Here is a 20,618-nt window from a genome sequence, read left to right as displayed (position 1 = left end):
CAGGATTTCTCACCTCAGCACCATAGCTCTTTAGGACTGGATAATTCCTTGTTGGGGGTGGGGGGTTGTGTAGGGAGGCTGTCTTGTATATTTGCAGGAGTTTGGCAGTATCCCTGGTCTCCCTCCACTAGGTGTCAGTACCACCTTCCCCAGTTGTGACGATGAACAATATCTTTGGCTGTTGCCAAATGCCTAGAGAAGTCTTCCGCATTTGAGAATCACTGCTCTACAGAAAACTCTCTAAGAATCTGAAACTTTTTTGGAATGATATTGATAATAGAGCAATAGGGCCATTTCATGACTTTGGCTCAGTAGCAACCAAATCTATCTGCATCTCCCACACTGGGCAGAGCTTATTACTGATGGTGATAAAGAGATAATGGCTCAACAGAGAAATGGGTGGGATACATCGCCCAGACCGAGACTGCCACATTCCCCTGCAGAGCTCCGAAGAGTGTGCTTCCTCCCTCTGCAAAATTAAAGCGGGAACTAGGTATAGTGCTGTCAGAATGGTCTGGCATCCAAAGAAAGCCCTGAGAAGCTGGATATACCTGTGTGGGGTTCTGACATTTCAGGCTCATCTGATGTCGCAGGGCTTGAGAAAACATCATAAGTGGCTTTTAAAAAGAAAAGGTAAAACAAAAGAGAAGATGTTAATTTTGATGAATTTTAAAAGATTTCATGACATAATTTAATGCTGGTTACAAGGGAATCTCATGTAGACGTGAGTGAGTTTTAGCTCTGGGCTACTTGTCTTGTCACTAATGCATAATCACTGAGACTTGCCTCCAGTCTTCCTCACCGGCCCCCACCCCTGCCCCGAACTAAAGGCTTTTCCCCAGTGAACCTGGACAGTGGTCTCAAGGGTGATGTGTGCATGGTGCTATGTATTTATAATGAAGTGATACCAGCTCTAAATCAAAGAGCTTCAAGGAGTATAAACATATATGAGCCAGAAGCAATTTGAGGAGAGATTTCCAAAGAAGGAAAAAGCGGTCACATTAAAGCTTTTTGCACTGAGTCTACTGCTTGGTCTTTCTACCTAGTGAAAGTTACCATCATGGAATCTTATGTTGGGACCACACTTTTCAATTTGCATAGCAGTTTCTCACCGATAGGCTTATTTAACCCTCTCAACATCCCTGAGAAACAGATGAGGTAGGCATCATCCTCACTTTCTAGTTAATGGGGTGTTTCTCCATTTCCTAGACAACAAAGTTGACATTCACAGTGGTGAAGACATTTGCAGGTGGTCCCACACTGGGACTGTCAAGCTCAGCATATTTTCCATCCCATTAACAGGGCCAGAAAGAGCCGAGTTAAGACCCGGCCTTTTCCTCGTGCACCACACCTCTTGCCTCTTTACCTAGAAGCAGCTTTCTTTCTATATTTCTTGTAGTCCTTCTACAGACTAGGTGCATTTCAGGATCAAGTTCACACACTACGTAAAATAAAGCGAGCAGGGTGACCTTAAAAATAACAGTTGATTCTAACAAAGGGATACACTTCATGTCCATGTAAGCACAGAATCTGTAAGCAAGAACAGCATCAAAATAAAAATGCTCTCTTTTCTGCACAAAGAGCTGTCACTAAGAGAATGAGAGGTGTACACAAAGCATTAATTGTTATGAGGTAGATGTTACTTTCCTTCCCCATTCAGAACGGCGATATGGAAACTCACAGGAAAATTTACTCAGTAGTTAACTTGTAGTTCAGTGACATTGTAGTGATTTTGAACCAGTGCTAGTAGAAGGTTTAAGAATGATAATATCACACTGTGGGACACACTCTAAGACAGAGAGGCCATCCATACTGCACCACACACGAAAGAAGCAGGAAACAGATTTCATTTTGTGAAGGGGAATCTACTCCTTTGCAAAATCTTCAAAAAATGGAAAGAACATTATGAGTCATGCAAACGTTCTAAGAAAAGTTCTATTACATTGTGATGCAAGGTTTTCTTGTGTTTAGCTACAATTTTAAAGGGTCAGATAAGAACAAATGACTTTTTTTTTTTTGAAGATTTATTTATTTGACAGAAAGAGGGCATGAGTGGGGGGTGGTACAGAGGGAGAGGGAGAAGCAGGCTCCCCAGCACTCCAGAATCGTGACCTGAGCCAAAGGCAGCTGCTTAACTGGCTGAGTCACCCAGGCACCCCAAGAATGACTGACCTTTTAAAGGATAAAAAGTGCTGGCAGTTGTTGATCTGAGGCTTGCTTTCAGCCAATTTCAAGTCATGGATCTAGCAAAGTCAGCTCTATGTGATTCTAAACAAGTTTGGAAAACTTTACCAACTTGTATTTCAATTTCTCATACCAGAAATTATGACTAAATAGTTTGACTTTTATTTATATTGCTGCTTGCTTTTGAAAAAGGCAACTGTCTATTACATGAAGTCCACATTTCCCCTATTATCTGGTAACACTGAACCAGCTTTCTTTGATTCTGTACTTTTTGTCCCAAGAGGTATTTATTTGCCCTCTTTCTACTTTCATTCTGGAGGTTCCAAGCCAGGCAGCCATCTTCCCTCATGTTATTCCTAGAAGGTGTATAGTAGAGAAAGAAACCCTCTTTCCAGCATCCAATGGCCATTGTGGCTCATGTTGGGAACTTCCCAAATGTCAGGGACCTCTAACTTCCAAACATTTTTTCAAATATACTTAAGACGAAAATAACACATCTGCCAGGAGGCTTGGTGCCTGCTATTTCCATTTCTGGAGTTCCTGAGAGTTGAGTAAGTAAAGAACAAGAGAGCTAACTATTCACAGACACCGCTTGCTAGTAGTTTTATGCTCTTTGGGCAGCTTTGAGAGACATACTATCATCTTGCTTGGCTCATGGGATGAACATGTTCTTATGACTTTGGAGTATAGATGTTTGAGGAAAGAACAGTGTCAGAAATGGAGTTCCCTAAAAATCAACAGTTCTTGATTTTGTTATAAAATTCGTATACGGTCTGCGTTGGTGGTATAGTGGTGAGCATAGCTGCCTTCCAAAATTACTATACATGTATTTCTGTACCAGAATAAAATGTATGAAAGGGTTAGACATCCCTGGCTTTTTACAATGCTACTCTAGCTATGAAAGTGATAGATAGATAAGAGTTCAAAGTAAACCTTTCTATTTGTTGGACACTCTACATGCTATGATGCATTAGGCAAACACCTTCCATCACCAATGTTTACTTCAGGGGATGAAATGCTCCTATGTGACATTAAGCAGATTCTCTCATCTTGCATTCACAGAACAGAAATTGGACCAAAAGTTGCAGAACCAATCTAATGCAAGTAAAATAGGTAGTTCAATTCAAAGGTTAGAAAGAGAAATTATTATTATTTTTTAAAGATTTTATTTATATATTTGACAGACAGAGATCATAAGGAGGCAGAGAGGCAGGCGGGGGTGGGGGGAAAGCAGGCTCCCCGCTGAGCAGAGAGCCTGATGCTCAGCGGGGCTCAATCCCAGGGCTCTGGGATCATGACCTGAGCTGCAGGCAGAGGCTTTAACCCACTGAACCACCCAGGTGCCCCGAAAAAAAGCAATTATTAACTTTCTTTAAAAAGAAAAAGTAATGGCTAATAACCAAATTTTACTTTTGTATTTTTGTGAAAAAGCAGTGGTATAAAATAAGGCATAGTACCATTTTCTTATTTGCTCACAACTTTCTAAAACCACACTGCTAGATTATGTGTTGTTGGTTGCTTTAGTTTTTAAAAACCGATTAGATGCAAATTCTATCATAAAAATGCTCTGGTATTGCTCTGGAAACATGATGGCACACAGATAAGGCATTTCCAATTACCAAGAATTTATCAATGTATTTTATTCAAATTCCATGAATATTGGTAACTATGTGAAGACTTTCCTTTTTAAACAAATTCTTAGATGAAAGATCTCATTAGGACAGGGATTACCTCAGTCATGCTCATTAGGCACCCCAAGGTTTATTTTGCCCAAGAGTCTTGTATATGGTAGAGATTCAATAAAATTAAAAGAAATAATCATTCTATTAATTAACAGAATAGAGTTGACCTGCAAGATGGCCATTATAGTGAACAAATAACAGTGGGTTTGACAGTTGGGTAGTTTATGTTCTTGGTGGGGACAAATGAAAATAAATGAATAGGCCCCTTTAATTATCTTATGATACACATCATGCACACACAGATCTCTTCCTCTACTACACAATTAATTACCTGCCATATGCTTATGTGGCCATCCCCTGCCATGGAAATAGAATCTAAGAACATATATGAAGGAGCAATGGGAAATACTATAGTACTATCAATAAACAGCCAGACGAGAAAAGCATTTAGGAACACCACACACAGAGTTCTCAGGACCATTGAAATAAATAAATAATGCTTTCCTCAGTTCGTGGAAAAATAAAATACCTCTCTGGTTGGCCTTGAAATTTGTGAAAACAGTGCCTACAAGAAAATGTTCCTGAAGCAAAACCAAACACTGATGCTGTAAATCTCGAAGTAAATCTGTAAACCATCTGCTGCCCTTGAATCCCATTTTCTGACTCTCAGAGCATCAACACCACCACTCATCCCTACTTTCCTCCCTCTCTAGGGCTTCATCTAGCTGGGTGGGCCAGATCCCGTGCTCATCATCACCTCACATAGAGGCAGTAGGGTCCAAATGCAGAGAGTTCCATCTCTTTTCAACCACTCTGAGCAAACCACCTGTGGCCACAACATTCCAACCATTATACCACTCCTAGGGGGTGCTGGTCATTCTCAGGTCTTTAAATGATTTTGAGAGCTGAAGTGCATATTGTAATTTACTAAAGTTCTACAAAGTACAGAAAATAATTAGTGGATTCCCAAAGTGGATTCAAATGAAGAGACTGAGGCTGACTGTTTCCAGTTTGGACTCTCTTGTCAAGGGCGAGCCTCTAAAGAGAACTGTTTGTTGTTCAAGGGGAAGAAATTATGTCAGAAGAAGGAGTCATCTTAGCACTCATTCAAAGTACATTTGGAGGGAAAAATCATTTAGTCTGGATATGCTGGGGAAAGAACAGGCAGGAGAATTTCCTGAGGATGAAAGTAAACATGTCAACTCATCTTGGGTTATAAAAAGAAACCATTTTCTTTGTTTGAATTGGGCTTTAAATCTCTCCTGGGACTAAGTCTTTTTAAGGAGATGATCAAGGAAGTTAAAGAGGCTTAACACTGATGACATTATGAAGCCAGAAACGAAAAGCTGATTTCCACCCTCCCCCTCCAATGATATAAAGGTCGTTAGAAATCATGCATGTGCCCCAGCTGTGGGATGATATAGACACAGCATTTATGCTGCTTCTCCCATCTCTGATGCCCATGGAAAAACACAACTAGTTGGACATGCATCATTTTACTCCCTGAGTCTAGAAAGAGTCTCAGAGTTTATAGAATGATTCAGGCTGTGACTCTAACACAACAGTGTGGCTATGTGATACTTTCTTGCCATGGGAATAGGACATCGGACCATTCCATGAGAAGCAGGGTCTCTTTATATAACAATGCACATATCCTTTCCATTCCTCATAAAAAAAACATTCAAACAAGTGAAATGAAGACTCAAGAATCATTATATGTGAGCTTAGAGTCTTTTTATTTTCTTTCTTCCTTCTTCTTCCTTCATTCATTTCTTTTTGGTACTTTGTTATTATTGTATTATTACTATTGGATGTCTGCAGCAATTCAGAAAGGTTGCATGGACAGGGTGGTGGGAAGAGGGTGCATTCGTTCCAAGAGTCCATTGTATTAAGGAAAAGATTATAGGGCATCTCTCATGTAGTGTGAATCTGTGAATTCGATTTAGTGATTTACACACTATTTCTTTTTAAACATTAGTTCTAAGACATAACAATCCAATGAAAAATGTATATATGGAAACTGAGGCTCTAAGAGGTTAAATCACTTGTCTATAGTCACATAACCACTAGACAGTTGAGTCAGCTATTAATCCAGCTTTGTCTCACTCTGTAGTTCAAAGATTAGTGATCACATTTGCAATAAGATTGAACTTCAGAAACTGGCCAACCTTTCCCACAGACCACTTAATGTTTCTTAAAATTCTAGAAGGCACCTGGACCTAATAACATTTAATTAACTCTGTTGGGAAGCTGTTCAACAAAAAATTTCAAAGCAAACTGTATGACATTGTTTCACTCTTAACTTGGAATGCTTTGTTAAAGAGAAGCTTGGGAAAGAAATGAATGAGGATCTTGTTTTGCTCCTCTACCCATTCAGGGACAAGCCTCTCACTTAACCTCCTTAAAAGAAAATGATAGCTCCCTTTACTTCCATGGACTTGGGAGGATCAATGTGATGGTATACATACAACCCTTTGAATCTCTTAATAGAAAACAAATATTAATTTGTCCAAATACAAGACTATATTATTCCAGTGAAGAGATAAACCCAACAAGTACATGCACATGCAAGCAAATGCATAATTCTTTGTGATGAGTGGAAGCTACTGAGAGCTTCTCTAGAACTCACTCTAGAGTAACACAGAAATCAAAGTCAACTGGTCACTTACCAATAGAACTTAAGACTATTCTATTGCATCATCAGAAAAATGTACTTTTCTGAACCATTGTAACAAGCACTTCAGTATTTCTAAAATGTAGCCAACTTCCTTTTAACATAGAACTTATTTTAAGAAGTATATATTCCAGGGACACCTGGGTGGCTCATTTGGTTAAGTGTCTAACTCTTCTTTTTGGTTCAGGTCATGATCTCAGGATTGAGGGATCCTCACTCATCACAGAATCTGCTTATTCCTCCTCTTCTGTTCCTCCCCCATTCATGCACAATCTCTCTCTCTCTCTCTCTCTCTCTCAAATAAACAAAATCTTTTAAAAAATCTTTAAAGAAGTATATATTGTGGTGTATAATTATAAAGCAGTTTTTAAAATCATCTCCTTTCTAAACTTTAAGATAAATTGGATTTGCCAAGGGAATTAAAAAAAAATCAATCAATACTACTTAAACATACTCTAGAGAGGGCTTAATACAAAATAGAATTCCAAATAATAAGATCACAAAATGCAGCACTAATGAAAGATTAGGGCAAATAAGCTGAACATGGGGAAGAGTATGTTTGATGACTACACTTCTCAGATTTTCTGGGATACTCTAAATGCCAAATACCCTGTCCTACTCTTTCTTTCATCAACTATTGAAATGATCTAGGGATTTCAATAATCAGCGTGCAAGTTAGAATTTCCATACAGCTTTTTATATCCAAAAGTAACATTGACATCTTTTTGAAAGCATGCATTCTGATGATTTGATACAAAATATGAACTAAATGTGGAAAACACAAATCAAGCAAGTGCTGAAGCAAAAGGAGTTTTATAAGAGGTGTTGATAAATCACACTTAATGGCTGATAAAGAGAAAAGCAGTTCCTGGCATCCAGGAGCTGACCTGGCACGCACAGCTAGGCTGCGGTGTTCTGCTGAGCATCAACAGTTGGTATGGATACCAACTTCACACAAAACCACGTGGCGACCAAGACGGATCAAGATGAAATCCATACCACCCTGTGATTGTGTTGAACACAAATGCATGAACACAAAAATTTCTGTCCCCACATTCTGGTTAATATGAATTTACCAAGCACAACTTTGCTACACTCTGTTCTTCACTTCTAGTTAAGGATTAAGATATTCAGTTATAGAATTACTCCCACTTTTTGGCAGCAGCCATTCCAGAGTCATTCCTTCCACATCCTATACAATAAGTCCTTTCTAGCACCCTCTTACCAAGAGATCCCACTATTTCTCATGTTCTGCATTCCCTATTGTTGCAATGAGTAAAACACCTAACTTTGTTCAAAAACATGTGTGATTCTAGGGGTCGTTGGCCAGTGGGAATTGATACAGTAAGAATAGGCCAGTGGGAATTGATACAGTAAGAATAGGTGCACTGTATCCCAACAGAGAAAGCTAAAAGTTTTCATTTTGTTCGTTCATACCAGCTACAATATATCATTTCTTCAAAGGATACAACTAAGAATGGGACCAATGGTTTTATGGACCAGCCTTCCAATACTATCTCTACTTCTCTTCTTAATTTCAAAAATAATCGCATTAGGAAACTATGGTGAGTAAACAGAAAGTAAAGTAATTATATACACTGAAACGAAATAGGAAATAGAAACTTAGGACATGTATAAATTCACACAAAATCAATCACAAGAAACAGGAAAGGCTGCACTGAATGGAAGGATGGTATGAATACATCAATATATCCAATCACAATATTAAATTTCAATTTAATTCAAATTAAAATAAGTTTTAATTTGAAATTTAACATGAAAGAAGATGTCACAGAACCTTTATATAAGAGATAGAGGCATTGTGGGCATTAGTAGAAACAAGAGCTACCTAATCACCTACTTTGAGAAACTAATCTTATACTGACCGGAAGACTCTCATACTATAATTGACCACATTTGGTGATTCTTGCCTACACTGTGTGAAATAGTATTGACTAGTGATAAGGTAGTGCTTCTCAAACTTTACTGATCATACCAATTACCTGGAAATCTTGTTAAAAAAGCAGATCCTGATTCAAAAGATTTGGAGTAGACCCCAAGATTCTGCCTTTTTAACAAAGTCCCAGGGATGCCAATGTTTCTGGTCTAAGGATCATACTAAGTAGCAGAAGGATAAAATTTAAATGTTGTGAGGGAAGGCCAGGAAGTTTCTAGAGCCAATGCTCATGCCTGAAATCATTACCTACTGAACTGCTACAGCTCATGACAAGCCTCAACACTTCATCCAAAAGGGGGTTGGCAGTCAATATTTGCAAGCTCTCTGGCAGCCCAAGGTTGCTCTGGCCGTAGAGAGGTAACTGGATAGTGCAAGTGCTTCCTGCAGCATTAGCCACTATTCATACTCTGTCAGAGCAAGACCAGAATATTCCTTTTCTGGAATTGAAGGCAAAAGGAACCTTTCCTTTATTAAGATCTTTAATCTCCTCAATCTTTGTCTCTTTGGAGCCTTACAATCCTCACTTCCCAACATATCTCCTCACTACCCAAAGCTTGGTTCGATTCAGGTTTTATATATAGTTCATGTCCTAGGCATCAACACTTCATAAATGGTTTCCTTGAGGAGATTTTGGTCAGTTCACTCTTGAATAATTATAGACACCAAAAAACCTAGGAAGGGAAAAATCTCAAGGGTTAGAGTTAGGGTTAACTGACCCTATGCCCTCAATGTTAATAACCCAAAAGCTGAGAGATGAAATGAACTAAGAGTTCATCTAGTTTACTTTGCTTTGTGAGCTGTAATCAGCTCACAATAATGTGAAACATTATGCTGATAATACTAATTCAGACCCATTGATACTGTTCTCAATGTCATAAAAGATGTCTCTAGAAGATCCATGAGCCAATTCACAGTTCATCTTCTAGCCACACTTCCAATTATCTATCCAGACACCAAAATACAGATTTTTAAAACAAAGATAAAACTATTATGTGTTTGCATCGAGAAAAACATGACATTGTTCTAAGTATCAAGAATGGATTATAGCTTTACCATTTACTACAAGTATTTTGATAATCAACTAGGGAATCTATAAAAATAAATACAAGAGCAGTTATTCAATTGTTGGTCCAATCTATTATTTAACAAAGAATAAAATTACCAGTTCGAGGTGAGAGAAGTTTGGAATCTTCTGATGTTTTACTTGTAGGCACAATCCATGGCTTTCCACTTGAAGCTACAGCAAAAAGAAATGGAATTCACTGAGGTTTCTTTGTTTTTGTTTTGTCTTGTTTTGTTTGGAGAAGAGAAAGGGACAGAAATAGGTTGTTGGTGTGGTTAAGTGGCTACCAGAAGCTTGCAATAAAGACAAGTGCTAATCCAATCCAAATTTATTTTATATCAAGAAATCAATATGCATCTATCCAGAGATCATTTGATGAGTGATCAGAAAGAGACCAGATTTGGGGGGTGCCTGGGTGGCGCAGACAGTTAAGCACCCAACTCCTGGTTTTGGCTCCGGCCTGATCTCAGGGTCCTGAGATCCCGCTCTTCCTCAAGCTTCCCCACTCAGTGCCTCCTGTTTGAGTTTCCTTCTCCCTCTTCCTCGCCTCTCCACCCTCCCCCTACCCTGTGCGCATGCAAATCACACAGGCACTCTCTCTTTCACTGAAATAAATCTTTAAAAAAAAAAGAGAGAGACCAGAGTTCAGTGTCACACTTTCAGCATGTTTTTAGGATAAACCCCAAACCGGTATAAAATTAATATACTGATGATTGTTACTGTATTTGTAGAAAATGTAATGAGACAAACAGACTTTTTTTTTCTGTTTGTTTTTAAATCAACCCCTTGTTTGGCTGAGTTAATTAAGCCATCACTACCCCTATCTTAATGCCAGCTTTAAAGTGCTGCTATTACCCAGAGTGCCCTCAGGCTTCTCAAAGGGGAAGGGTGTGTTTGCCTGAGGAAATTCTGGAAGCCTTTTCGGAGCTGCAATGAAACAAATAACAAATGTTATAACCTGAGGTACAAGTAAGAGAAAAGAGATTTTTCAAAATCTCAAGCTTGCAAAAACAGAAAAACAAACACAAAAAAGCAAATTACTCATTGTTAGTAGTATTTCTTACTCTTGTGGTTTTGATGCTGGATTCTATAGTAGTGCTTCTATTTCTATTTTTTATAATCAAGCTACTAAATTGGAGGAATTTGTGTTCTTCTTTTCACCCTAACTACTGTCTTAATTTCTTTAGTCCTGCGTATGTGTGCTCTTACATATATTTCATCTTAACTCAAATCATATATTTCATTTTAACTCAAATCAAGCAGCAAACACATCTGAACTAAAAAAAAAAGTCCATAGAATAAAAAGAATCAAATAGAATATCAGAATGTGACCACCAAAAAGAAAAAACACCAAATTATTTGTCATATAGATTCTGTAGGATCCTAAATTGTAAAATATAACGGTTAAAGGCTTGATGTTAGGGATCTTATTGTTCTAGAAACCATGTGTCCCTTCTTTCTTATGAGGAGATAAATTTGAATGAATATGCCTAAGGATTTCTTTAAAGCATGAATAAAACTTCCAAGGCAATAACAAGCTGCAATGTTGAGTAATTTTTACCTAGAGTGCTCAGGGGCAATTCAAACCTAGGTATTAGAATAGTTTGCAGGATTTCCGGCGTCCTTTCGCTGAGAACTAAAATAAAGAAGAATCCAGTCAGCAACTCCTTGAGGCAGGATTTGACATTGTGGCTCTCACACTTAATCATGGGAAGCATACTCATAACACAGTGTGCACAAGGCAACTGATGCCTTTCATGGAAATAGCTGGCTCCCCCAGGAAAAGCTTCACATAGCTATTAAAATGTGAAGGTATAGTTTCAGAGGGCATGACGTGGCATGGGAGATCAACATCACAAGTACACAACAAAAGACATGTTGCTCCTTTTCAGCAGAAGACAACAAAGCAAGACTCTCTTGGGCCAGGAAGCAGCTAACTTGCATGACATGAAATTCTTATTAAAAAGCAGGACACTTTGGGGGATTCTCCTCAAGTTTAGTGCACAGAAGACTCAGGAAGCCTATTGAAACAGAAAGCACAGACACAATCAAGACTTCCAGGTTTCCCCAACCCCTCTAAGATTTGTGGGTTAAAAGGCTGGCATTCTTGTTTTTTTCTATACATCCCAAGAGACCGGTAAAAGGTGTGTGTAGTCGGCATCTAGCATCCCAAGCTGCCTAGAATATCAGTCACCAGTGATGAGGGAGCAGGAGGCTGGCTGAGGACAAAGCAAAAGCTGGCGCCTTGCACCCCCTCTTCACCCTTTCCCCTCCATAAGTGTAGCATCCCTCAGGCAGCCCTGACTGCCATGAACAATAAGCAAATGGTTAACTTGCAGAGCTCACAATCCTGCTAGACAGGAGTCTCCCTTGGCTTACAAATGTTCTAAATCTCACTAACAAAGACGATTGATAGCAGGATTGTGACACCCCACCAAAAAGTCTCCCAAAGATCTTAATGTTAATGGCTGGTCTAAAGACAACATTGATCCAGCCGCAAGGGCAAGGCCTCCGGCAGGCCAGGAACATCCTGGCACCTTGTAGGCCCTCTTTAGCATATGAAAACTCCACTGAAACCTCCATTCCCCTCACCTTCCCCCAACAGCAGGGTACATAACCTGCCATCCCTCACAACCCGGGGCAGCAGCTCTTCCTGCCCACGGGTCCTGTCCCGTGCTTTAATAAACCACCATTTTGCACCAAAGATGTCTCAAGAATTCTTTCTTGGTCATCGGCTCCGGACCTCAGCCCACCAAACCTCACCTAGGTTCTAGAACTTCATCACCAGGATCAAGGCATGTTGTTGACTCTAACAGAATTGGCCCAAGAAATGGATGAATAACAACTGCCAATAAAGGGGGGAAATAAAAGGAATAGAGGAACTAAGGCATTGGGGTTACTTTTTGTTTTTATGAGTGTTGGGAGTTAAGAAAAAAAAATGTTAAAATTACCTAGTGTTTTTTCTGAAAAGTCTAGTGCACTAGACACAGTGGGCTTTGTGGTCCTTGGCATTGACTCAGGTGTCACTGGAAGGTAAAAAAGACAACTTTACAAATTCAGATAAAATAATGAAGCAACCAAAGATCATAAGGTGCTTTTGTTGCCCTTTAGAATTAGTAACTGGCACATAAATTGACCAATTCTTTTCAAGTTAATTAAGGACTCCCTGGCTTGCCCCAGATGCCTGAGCTGATACTTCTTCCAACACTGCCTTGCTGAGTTTGGTCCACTTTCCCTGTGTTCCAAAAAGCACAATGAGCTGACCTTGGTGAAAGCACTTATTAATCATAATTTTTTCCTTGCCTGTCTTTTTCTTTCTTATTATCTCCAGGGCTCAGCACAATGTCTGGGGTATAGTCAGCAAGCATATGACAAATATTAAATGAATTAATAAATGGGCAAATTAAAGAATGACCCAAGGCAGAAAGGTTTATTGAGAACTATTACATTAAAGATTTCTCTCTTCCAAACGGCAGTCAGCATGCAAAGCTTGGAACTGGATTATAATTACGGTAAGGAATCATGCTCAGCCGCGAGACACAAAATAAACACAACACTGAATAATCAGGTATAGTGTTTGCCTAAGTGTTTCTGAATAGGAAAATTCTGAAGAAGGTTTGGCTGAGAATGAAAAAATCTGTAGACGCTCCCGTCAGATGCTGTGCCGAGGGAGGAGAGTATAATGGGAAAAATGGGTTGGATCTTTGGGGCAGAAAAGAACTTGGAGTCATCTACTGGGTCATTCCTATGTTTTTCTTGGTGCCGACAAATTATATTGAAATTAGAAAAATTACCTAGGAATTTTGTTTGAATAGAATATTCTAGCACCTTAGATAGTTTGTACCTTTGTCCTAACACCCATGAAGGTGGGGGATGGAAGGTCCATCTTCCATGTAGGTAGGAGCCGAGACTTCTTACTCTGTCAGGGAAACAGTCCTACTTGGATAGGTTTCTTGAGATCAAGTTGTTCTATTTCCCCACCAATCTTTATCTTTTCTGGACCAGTTATGAATCCAAGAGTTTAGTGCAAAGTAAATAATCACTGATATTTCAATTTATGGCAGTTTTGTGGATTAAAAAATTCACTTTAGATTGAACATGTTTTGCTAAATGTGGATTTGGGGAAATTCTGGACAAATGTTTGTTTTACTAGGCCCTGGGTGAGGTGGTACTGCTTTGGCAAAAACTTTGTGGTTCAGAGAGTATCACGTCCCCAGTGGGCCATACTTAGGCAGTTCATTCAAAGAAGAAATGCTGAATGTTTGTTAGTAAAGGCTGATAAACTATGGGGAAAATGTATCCCACATTTATTCTTTAAAGGATTTTCACTGAACTATTATATATTTCTTTATAGTAGGATTATTAACCTTCTATAGATTAATCTTCCATAGAACAATTAATCTAATTGTCCTAAATGATTCTAGGGTACTTTCATAGTTATCATGCTAATGGGTTTCAAAGGAATTATGGCATTTTGATAAACTGACCACTTGTGAGAGAAATGAAAAATGAGCTCACATCTTCATAAGAAAGGAAAGCACATGAACCATAGTATTACATTCTAGTATAAAAATATCCTAAACATTGAGGGGACAACTTTACTTAAAGTGAAAAATACAGCTTCCATATTATATATTGGGTCATATGAGTCCATAGTTCTTTCCACATCAGCTGTTTTTCCAAATGTGAAATTAAGAATCTACAATCTCTTATTGTTTGTGCTTATGATGAAAATTAATCTCCTAGTGGTCCTTCACCAGAAAAAAGTATAAACTCATCAACCATTTATCATTTTTCAAAATATTTATTCCCTCGAAGTTAACAACATAGGGATCTCATTACCTGTTATGGCCCGTGCTGGGATTTTTTCTACATCTGGTGTTTTAGATTCAGCAGGTAATGCCAACGTTTCATTCTTAGCTAAGAAGTCAGAGAACAATCAATCACCTCACTTCTTCATAACACAGTGCCCAAATAGAATTCATTCAAAACATCAAGTAAGAGATTATTTCAAAAAATCAATTTTGCTCTTAATTCTTCCCACCAGGCAGTCAACAAATTTATTATGCATTTCCACCAGGGATTCTTCAGAATTCCCTCTCATGAACTCTAGGTACTTCTTTAAGATTTAAATTGGCATTGGGATGAAGAAAAAAAAAATCACAACATAAAGACAATTATCAAGTCATCCCTTTCACAATGATAATAGAAGCAAATCAGTTTTCAGTCTGTATTATGGAAGTCTACGATAGATTTTTCCATAGAGCTGATTATTTTTGGGAGTGTTTTAAGATGCTAGACACAGGTGTCGCAGGTATTACTGTGTTTGCCATGTCTAACGGTCACAGGTGTATTTTGAATTCATGTGTACATGAGGTTGCACAGCATTTTTGCCCAACAGAAATGTTAAATACATTGTTCAAATTAATTGAGCAGGGCATAAAGAGAAGGGACTCTGAAATAACTAAAAAACAAGTCCAGTAGAAATTTTGGTGATTTCCATTCTTAAAATATCTAAATTTAATCAACATTTTTTTTTCTGTTGTAGTCACAGCTTTTGTTTAGAACCATCATGATTGTTAGCATAGGAAAAAAAAATTCAGATTACAGATTTTTATGAACATTGGTCCTGTTATTTTCAAGGTGTACCATAGGAAGTGTTTGTTTGTTTTGCTTTGTTTTTTAAGTGTGAGATTATAAGGTTTTTCTTTAGTGCTCTCCCTCAGGGTCCTCTTCTCTCTTAAGACATCTTTGTTAATCCTTCCTGTGTAACAGCCTACATTCTCAGTTATTTCCTTGGCTGACTAGGACTATTATTTATTTTGACCTACAAATCCTATATATTTTTTTATTAGTGATTTTTGTGTTAATAATCTGACCTTTTTTTTGAATCCTCTTTTATTTCTTACTTATTATTTTTTTGAATTTTTATTTGTTATTTATTTTCAAGTTTTTAGTTAGTTTTCAATTAGTTAACATATAGTGTAGTATGAGTTCCAGGTGTACAGTTTAGAGATTCAACACTTACTTATTATTTTTTTTAATTTTTTTTTTTTATTGTGCTGTTAGTCACCATGCAGTACATCATTAGTTTTTGATGTAATGTTCCAGGATTCATTGTTTGCATTTAACACCCAGTGCTCCATGCAATACATGCCCTCCTTAATACCCATCACTGAGCTATGCCATTCCCTTACACCCCTCCCTTCTAAACTCTCCAATAGAATATTACTTAGCCATCAGAAAAGATGAATACCCAACTTTTTGCACCAACTTGGATGGGATTGGAAGAGATTATGCTAAGTGAAATAAGTCAAGCAGAGAAAGTCAGTTATCTTATGGCTTCAGTTATTTGTGGAACATAAGGAATAGCAGGGAAGGTATTAGCAGATCCTATACTTTCAAACAAATGCTCTTAATTACTTAATTACTTTGCTTAATTACTTTGCCCTCAGCCAGCAATCACATTAGCCTATTGGGCTGTTAATGGCTGAGGGGGTGGGAGGTAAGCTACCTTCCCAAGAGACATTTGTATTCTTTACACGTCACAAATTCCTTACAAAGGCATACTATATTTCTAAATACATTATTTCAGATGTCAGAGAAATTGGTAGATGAGGAAGATATTTGCATGAGAGAACTTTCATGTCTCTTACCAACCCATGAATATTCACCTACACTTTCTATAGACCACTAGAGTTCTGGCAAGAGCAGAGTAAAATGCCACAAGAATATGGTCTAAATCCCAGGAAATTCCCTTTCCTCTCTGATTCTTCTGTACCTTTTTTCAACACAGTTGTTTCCTTTCATTTTTGGCAGGCTAAGTCTTGTCTTTGGCAAACACTTTGTATGCCCCAGGGAGGGGTGTGTGTAATATTAGCTTTCTTGTTTACTTCTCTCATTATTCACACCATGTGTTCTTAGAACAAAAGCTATTAATTTCTTGATGTCCCATGATGGGACCTGCTGGAATGAGGAAATTATTTTTAGGATTTACCCCCTCAAAAAATAGTACTTTTCTGAATTGCAGTGTTAAATAACTTCAGGTAAGTTGACTTCTCCCGTGCTGGTATAAAGAACTATTTAACAGTATCTCTTTCCATTAAAAACAATAAACAACATGGGGGCTTAAGTGGGTAGGAGAAGAATCAATGAAACAAGATGGGATTGGGAGGGAGACAAACCATAAGTGACTCTTAATCTCACAAAACAAACTGAGGGTTGCTGGGGGGAGGGGGTTTGGGAGAAGGGGGTGGGATTATGGACATTGGGGAGGGTATGTGCTTTGGTGAGTGCTGTGAAGTGCGTAAACCTGGTGATTCACAGACCTGTACCCCTGGGGATAAAAATATATGTTTATAAAAAATTAAAAATTAAAAAAAAAAACAATAAACTTAAAATGTAATTTTTAAATACAGTCTGTCACGGTGGCACATTTGATGGATTTGCTGGGCATTTTCAAAGATACTAGCTATTAAGCTCTTCGATGCATAAGAAATTTGTCATGTGTTAAATTTAAGATGGTGTTTCCACAGAAAAACAAGTCAAAAAAGATATTTTTTGTTTGCATACAATTTTTCTTTATTGAAATCACACTCAATCCTGAAAGTGTTTAGTGAATCATATCAGAAAGATAAAAGGAAAAACTAAATAAAGCAAATGCACTGTTTTATTCCCTAAAGGAAACAGAAAGACTGAATGGGTATTAAGGTAGTGCTTGGAACTTAGCAAAACCCCAAAAGTTTAGGAAATCCCACGCAAGACTAAAGAACACAACATGCCCCAGTTCAAAACTGACAGTGGTGGTCTGGGTAAAACTGCTCATTTTCAACCTCCTTCACAAATTCTGTATTTTGTAGTTTTGCTGGATGGATAAGGGGTCACATCAGCAAGAGACTGGTCAGTTCCTTTTTTGCCCCCTCCTTCCAAACAAGACTTTCCCAGGGGCAGGGCAGGGCAAGGCATATAGGCTCCGGGCAGGGAACAGGGGAGCACAAGAACACTAAGCACTGGATTCCAAACATAAGTTCAGTGAGGAAAGTTAATTTGGAAGGTTCCCAGATTTTAGCACAGCATTTAGATATTGCAGGGTTTGGTGACAGTTTTATACTTAAAAAAAAAAAAGGTGATCAAGTCTGATGTACAAATTAAAGAAATGATTAAAGTCACTCATCTACATTCTCAGAGGTAACTCACTCTGGGACAAATAATTTGTAGTTATGCCAGAGAGTAACATTTGGTCATTATGTGTTGACTGAATGTAGCCACACAGGGGTCCGGGGGTCTATTTCTGCACCCCCCACACAAGGTGGACATTCATTTATGGAAGTATGAAAATTCTTCTCTAGTGCCTGATTCAGAGAAAATATTCTGCATTTTTTAGTCTAGTTCAATGTCTACCACATCATGCCATCTCCTTCCGTATTTATCAATAGCTCAAGACCATCTCCCAAGACTATGGAAGGGTGGTTCTTAAATTATGGTTCCCAGGCAAGTGGCTTCAGTATCTCCTGGCTGCTAGTTTGAAAGGCAAATTCTCGGGTCCTGCTCCTCATCTACTGAACCAGGACCTCTGCAGGTGGGTCCCGCAGTTTGGGCTCAGAAGCCCATCAGGCTTATGTTCCATCAAGCTTGAGATGCTATGATATACATTACGAGGATCCTGACTAATTTGATATTCAATGCAGCAACTAATTTACCCCAGTGAGCACCGCAATTATTCCCTGGGCTCCCATTAAAGGGTTTTGTTGGGTTTGATTCCCAATAAATCATTGTGTTTTTATTTTTTATTTTTTTAAAAGATTTATTTATTTGACAGAGATCACAAGTAGGCAGACAGGCAGGCAGAGAGAGAGGGAGAGGCAGAATCCCTACAGAGCAGAGAGCCCGATGCAGGGCTAGATCCCAGATCCCTGAGATCACAACCTGAGCTGAAGGCAGAGGCTTAACTCACTGAGCCACCCAGGCACCCCTCTTGTGTTTTCAAAAACACCGAAATTTTATCAAGCTCTTTGTACAAGTGAGAGGCAGTATCAATCTCAAGTAATTAATAATTCGAACACACCTGAACTCTACATTAGCTCTCATTGAAAACATCTCATGACCCTTTGACAGTACAGTATAATAATTTTCTAACAATCACTCTATCTGAAAACTTTACCTAGATAAATATATGTATTTTGGATAATTTGATAAATGTTCACTTTAAAAAAATATATAAACATACATTATATAATATATATTAATATATACAATATATAATAACTATTTACCTATAGAATGTGATTTGTATAAATTTTTCCAGCACTCCAATCTCTCTGCCCCTCCCTGCTTTTTTTTATCATGATAAAATACACATAACATAGAACATATGATCTTAATTAACCTTTTCAGGTGTATACTTCAGTAATATTAAATACATTCATAATGCTGTGCAACTATCACCACTGTCCATCTCCAAAACTCTTCTTATAAAAGCGAAACTGTATCATTAAACACTAACTTCCCATTTCCCTCTTCCCTCCAGTTCCTAGCAACCACCATTATATTTCTGTCTATAAATTTGACTGCTCCAGGTACCTCGTGTAAGTGAAATTATACAGTGTTTGTCTTTTTGTGACTGGCTTATTTCACTTAGCATACTGTCCTCATGGTTCATCCGTCCTGTAGCATGTGTCAGAATTTCCTTCCTTCTTATAGCTGAATAATATTGCATTGCATATATACCCACATTTTGCTTACCCATTCATTCTTTTCAATCTGATGGTTTTGAAGAAGGGGGGTGGGAGGTTGGGGTACCAGGTGGTGGGTATTATAGAGGGCACGGATTGAATGGAGCACTGGGTGTGGTACAAAAAAACAATGAATACCGTTATGCTAAAAATAAATTTTAAAAAATTTAAAAAAATTTTTTTAAATTCTTAAAACTCTTACTTAAATTCTGGTTAACATACTGTATAGTTTAGTTTCAGGTTTAAAATATAGTGATTCAACACTTGCATACATCACCCAGAGCTAGTCACAAGTGTGCTGCTTTATCCCTATCACCCACTTAACATCCCCCCACCGACCTGGTAACCCATTGGTTTGTTCTCTATAGTTAAGAGTCTGTTTCCTGATTTGCCTCTCTATCTCTCCTTTCCCCCTCTTTGCTCAATGGTGTTATTTCTTAAATTCCACATAAGTGAAATCATATGGTATTTGTCTTTCTCTGAGTTAGTTTACTTAGCATAATACCTCTAGCTCCATCCATGTCGTTTCAAATGACAAGATTGCATTCTTTTTTTGTGGTGAAGTAATACTCCATTGTGTATAGAGATCACATCTTTACCTGTTCATCAGCTGATGGACACTTGGGCTGTTTCCATAAATTGGTGATTGTAGATAATACTGCTATAAACATCAGGGTGCCTACCCCTTCATTTGTTGATGGACACATGAGTTGCTTCGATGCTTTAGCTATTGTGAATAATGCTAGTGTGAACATAGATGTCCAAATACCTCTTTGATAACTTTTCCCAGTTCTTTTGGTTTTATACCCAGAAGTGGAATTGCTGGATTGTGTGGTGATTCTATGTCTGATTTTTTGCAATAGCAGCTGTACCATTTTTTATTCCCATCAACAATGCACATGCCTGTCCCTTACCATTTACTTTGAAATGCCCCAATAGCTCATTTGCTAGATTCCTTGGGTATTCTAGGATCATCAGTGCTAGTACTTAGTCACCACCAAGTTCAAAACTGGAACATTGCTGCTTACCTAACTGTGTCTTGATTGCATCGGAAATCTCAAGCATTATGGATGTAGGAAGTTTAACAGTGGTTTCATTAAGGCCTGGAATAATAAGATGGACTGCAAGGAAATATAATAGGGTAAGAGAAAGTAAGTGCATCATGACATAAAATAAAGCTCAGAGCACCAGGTAAAATAAATAAATAAATAAATAAATAATAAAAATAAAGCTTTGCACTTATATGGCATCATCAATTTTAACTCAAACCTAAAAAAATATGACTGTACTTTAAACAGATTTTTTTAAACGTTCAGAACTGAACTAC

The 20,618-nt window shown here is 38.0% G+C and overlaps 1 protein-coding gene across 38 annotated transcripts in view; it reads right to left on the bottom strand.

Moving 5' to 3' along the window:
- ABI3BP (ABI family member 3 binding protein) overlaps window positions 1–20,618 on the bottom strand; it is a 253,905-nt gene that overhangs the window by 119,757 nt on the left and 113,530 nt on the right. For 31 of the 38 annotated variants that reach the window (XM_059164296.1, XM_059164302.1, XM_059164308.1 and 28 more), the window contains exons 9-15: window positions 20,320–20,412; window positions 14,403–14,480; window positions 12,512–12,586; window positions 11,122–11,196; window positions 10,416–10,487; window positions 9,660–9,734; window positions 552–617 (exon numbers count right to left, since the gene is read on the bottom strand). In XM_059164296.1, the coding sequence (XP_059020279.1) occupies window positions 552–617; window positions 9,660–9,734; window positions 10,416–10,487; window positions 11,122–11,196; window positions 12,512–12,586; window positions 14,403–14,480; window positions 20,320–20,412 (534 nt within the window). The remainder of the gene's footprint in view (window positions 1–551; window positions 618–9,659; window positions 9,735–10,415; window positions 10,488–11,121; window positions 11,197–12,511; window positions 12,587–14,402; window positions 14,481–20,319; window positions 20,413–20,618) is intronic. The other 7 variants (XM_059164310.1, XM_059164336.1, XM_059164335.1 and 4 more) reach the window with 4 other exon arrangements.

This window comes from Mustela lutreola, chromosome 2, assembly GCF_030435805.1.
Source record: "Mustela lutreola isolate mMusLut2 chromosome 2, mMusLut2.pri, whole genome shotgun sequence".
NCBI lineage: Eukaryota > Metazoa > Chordata > Mammalia > Carnivora > Mustelidae > Mustela > Mustela lutreola.
This window is presented reverse-complemented; position numbering and strand designations above follow the sequence as displayed.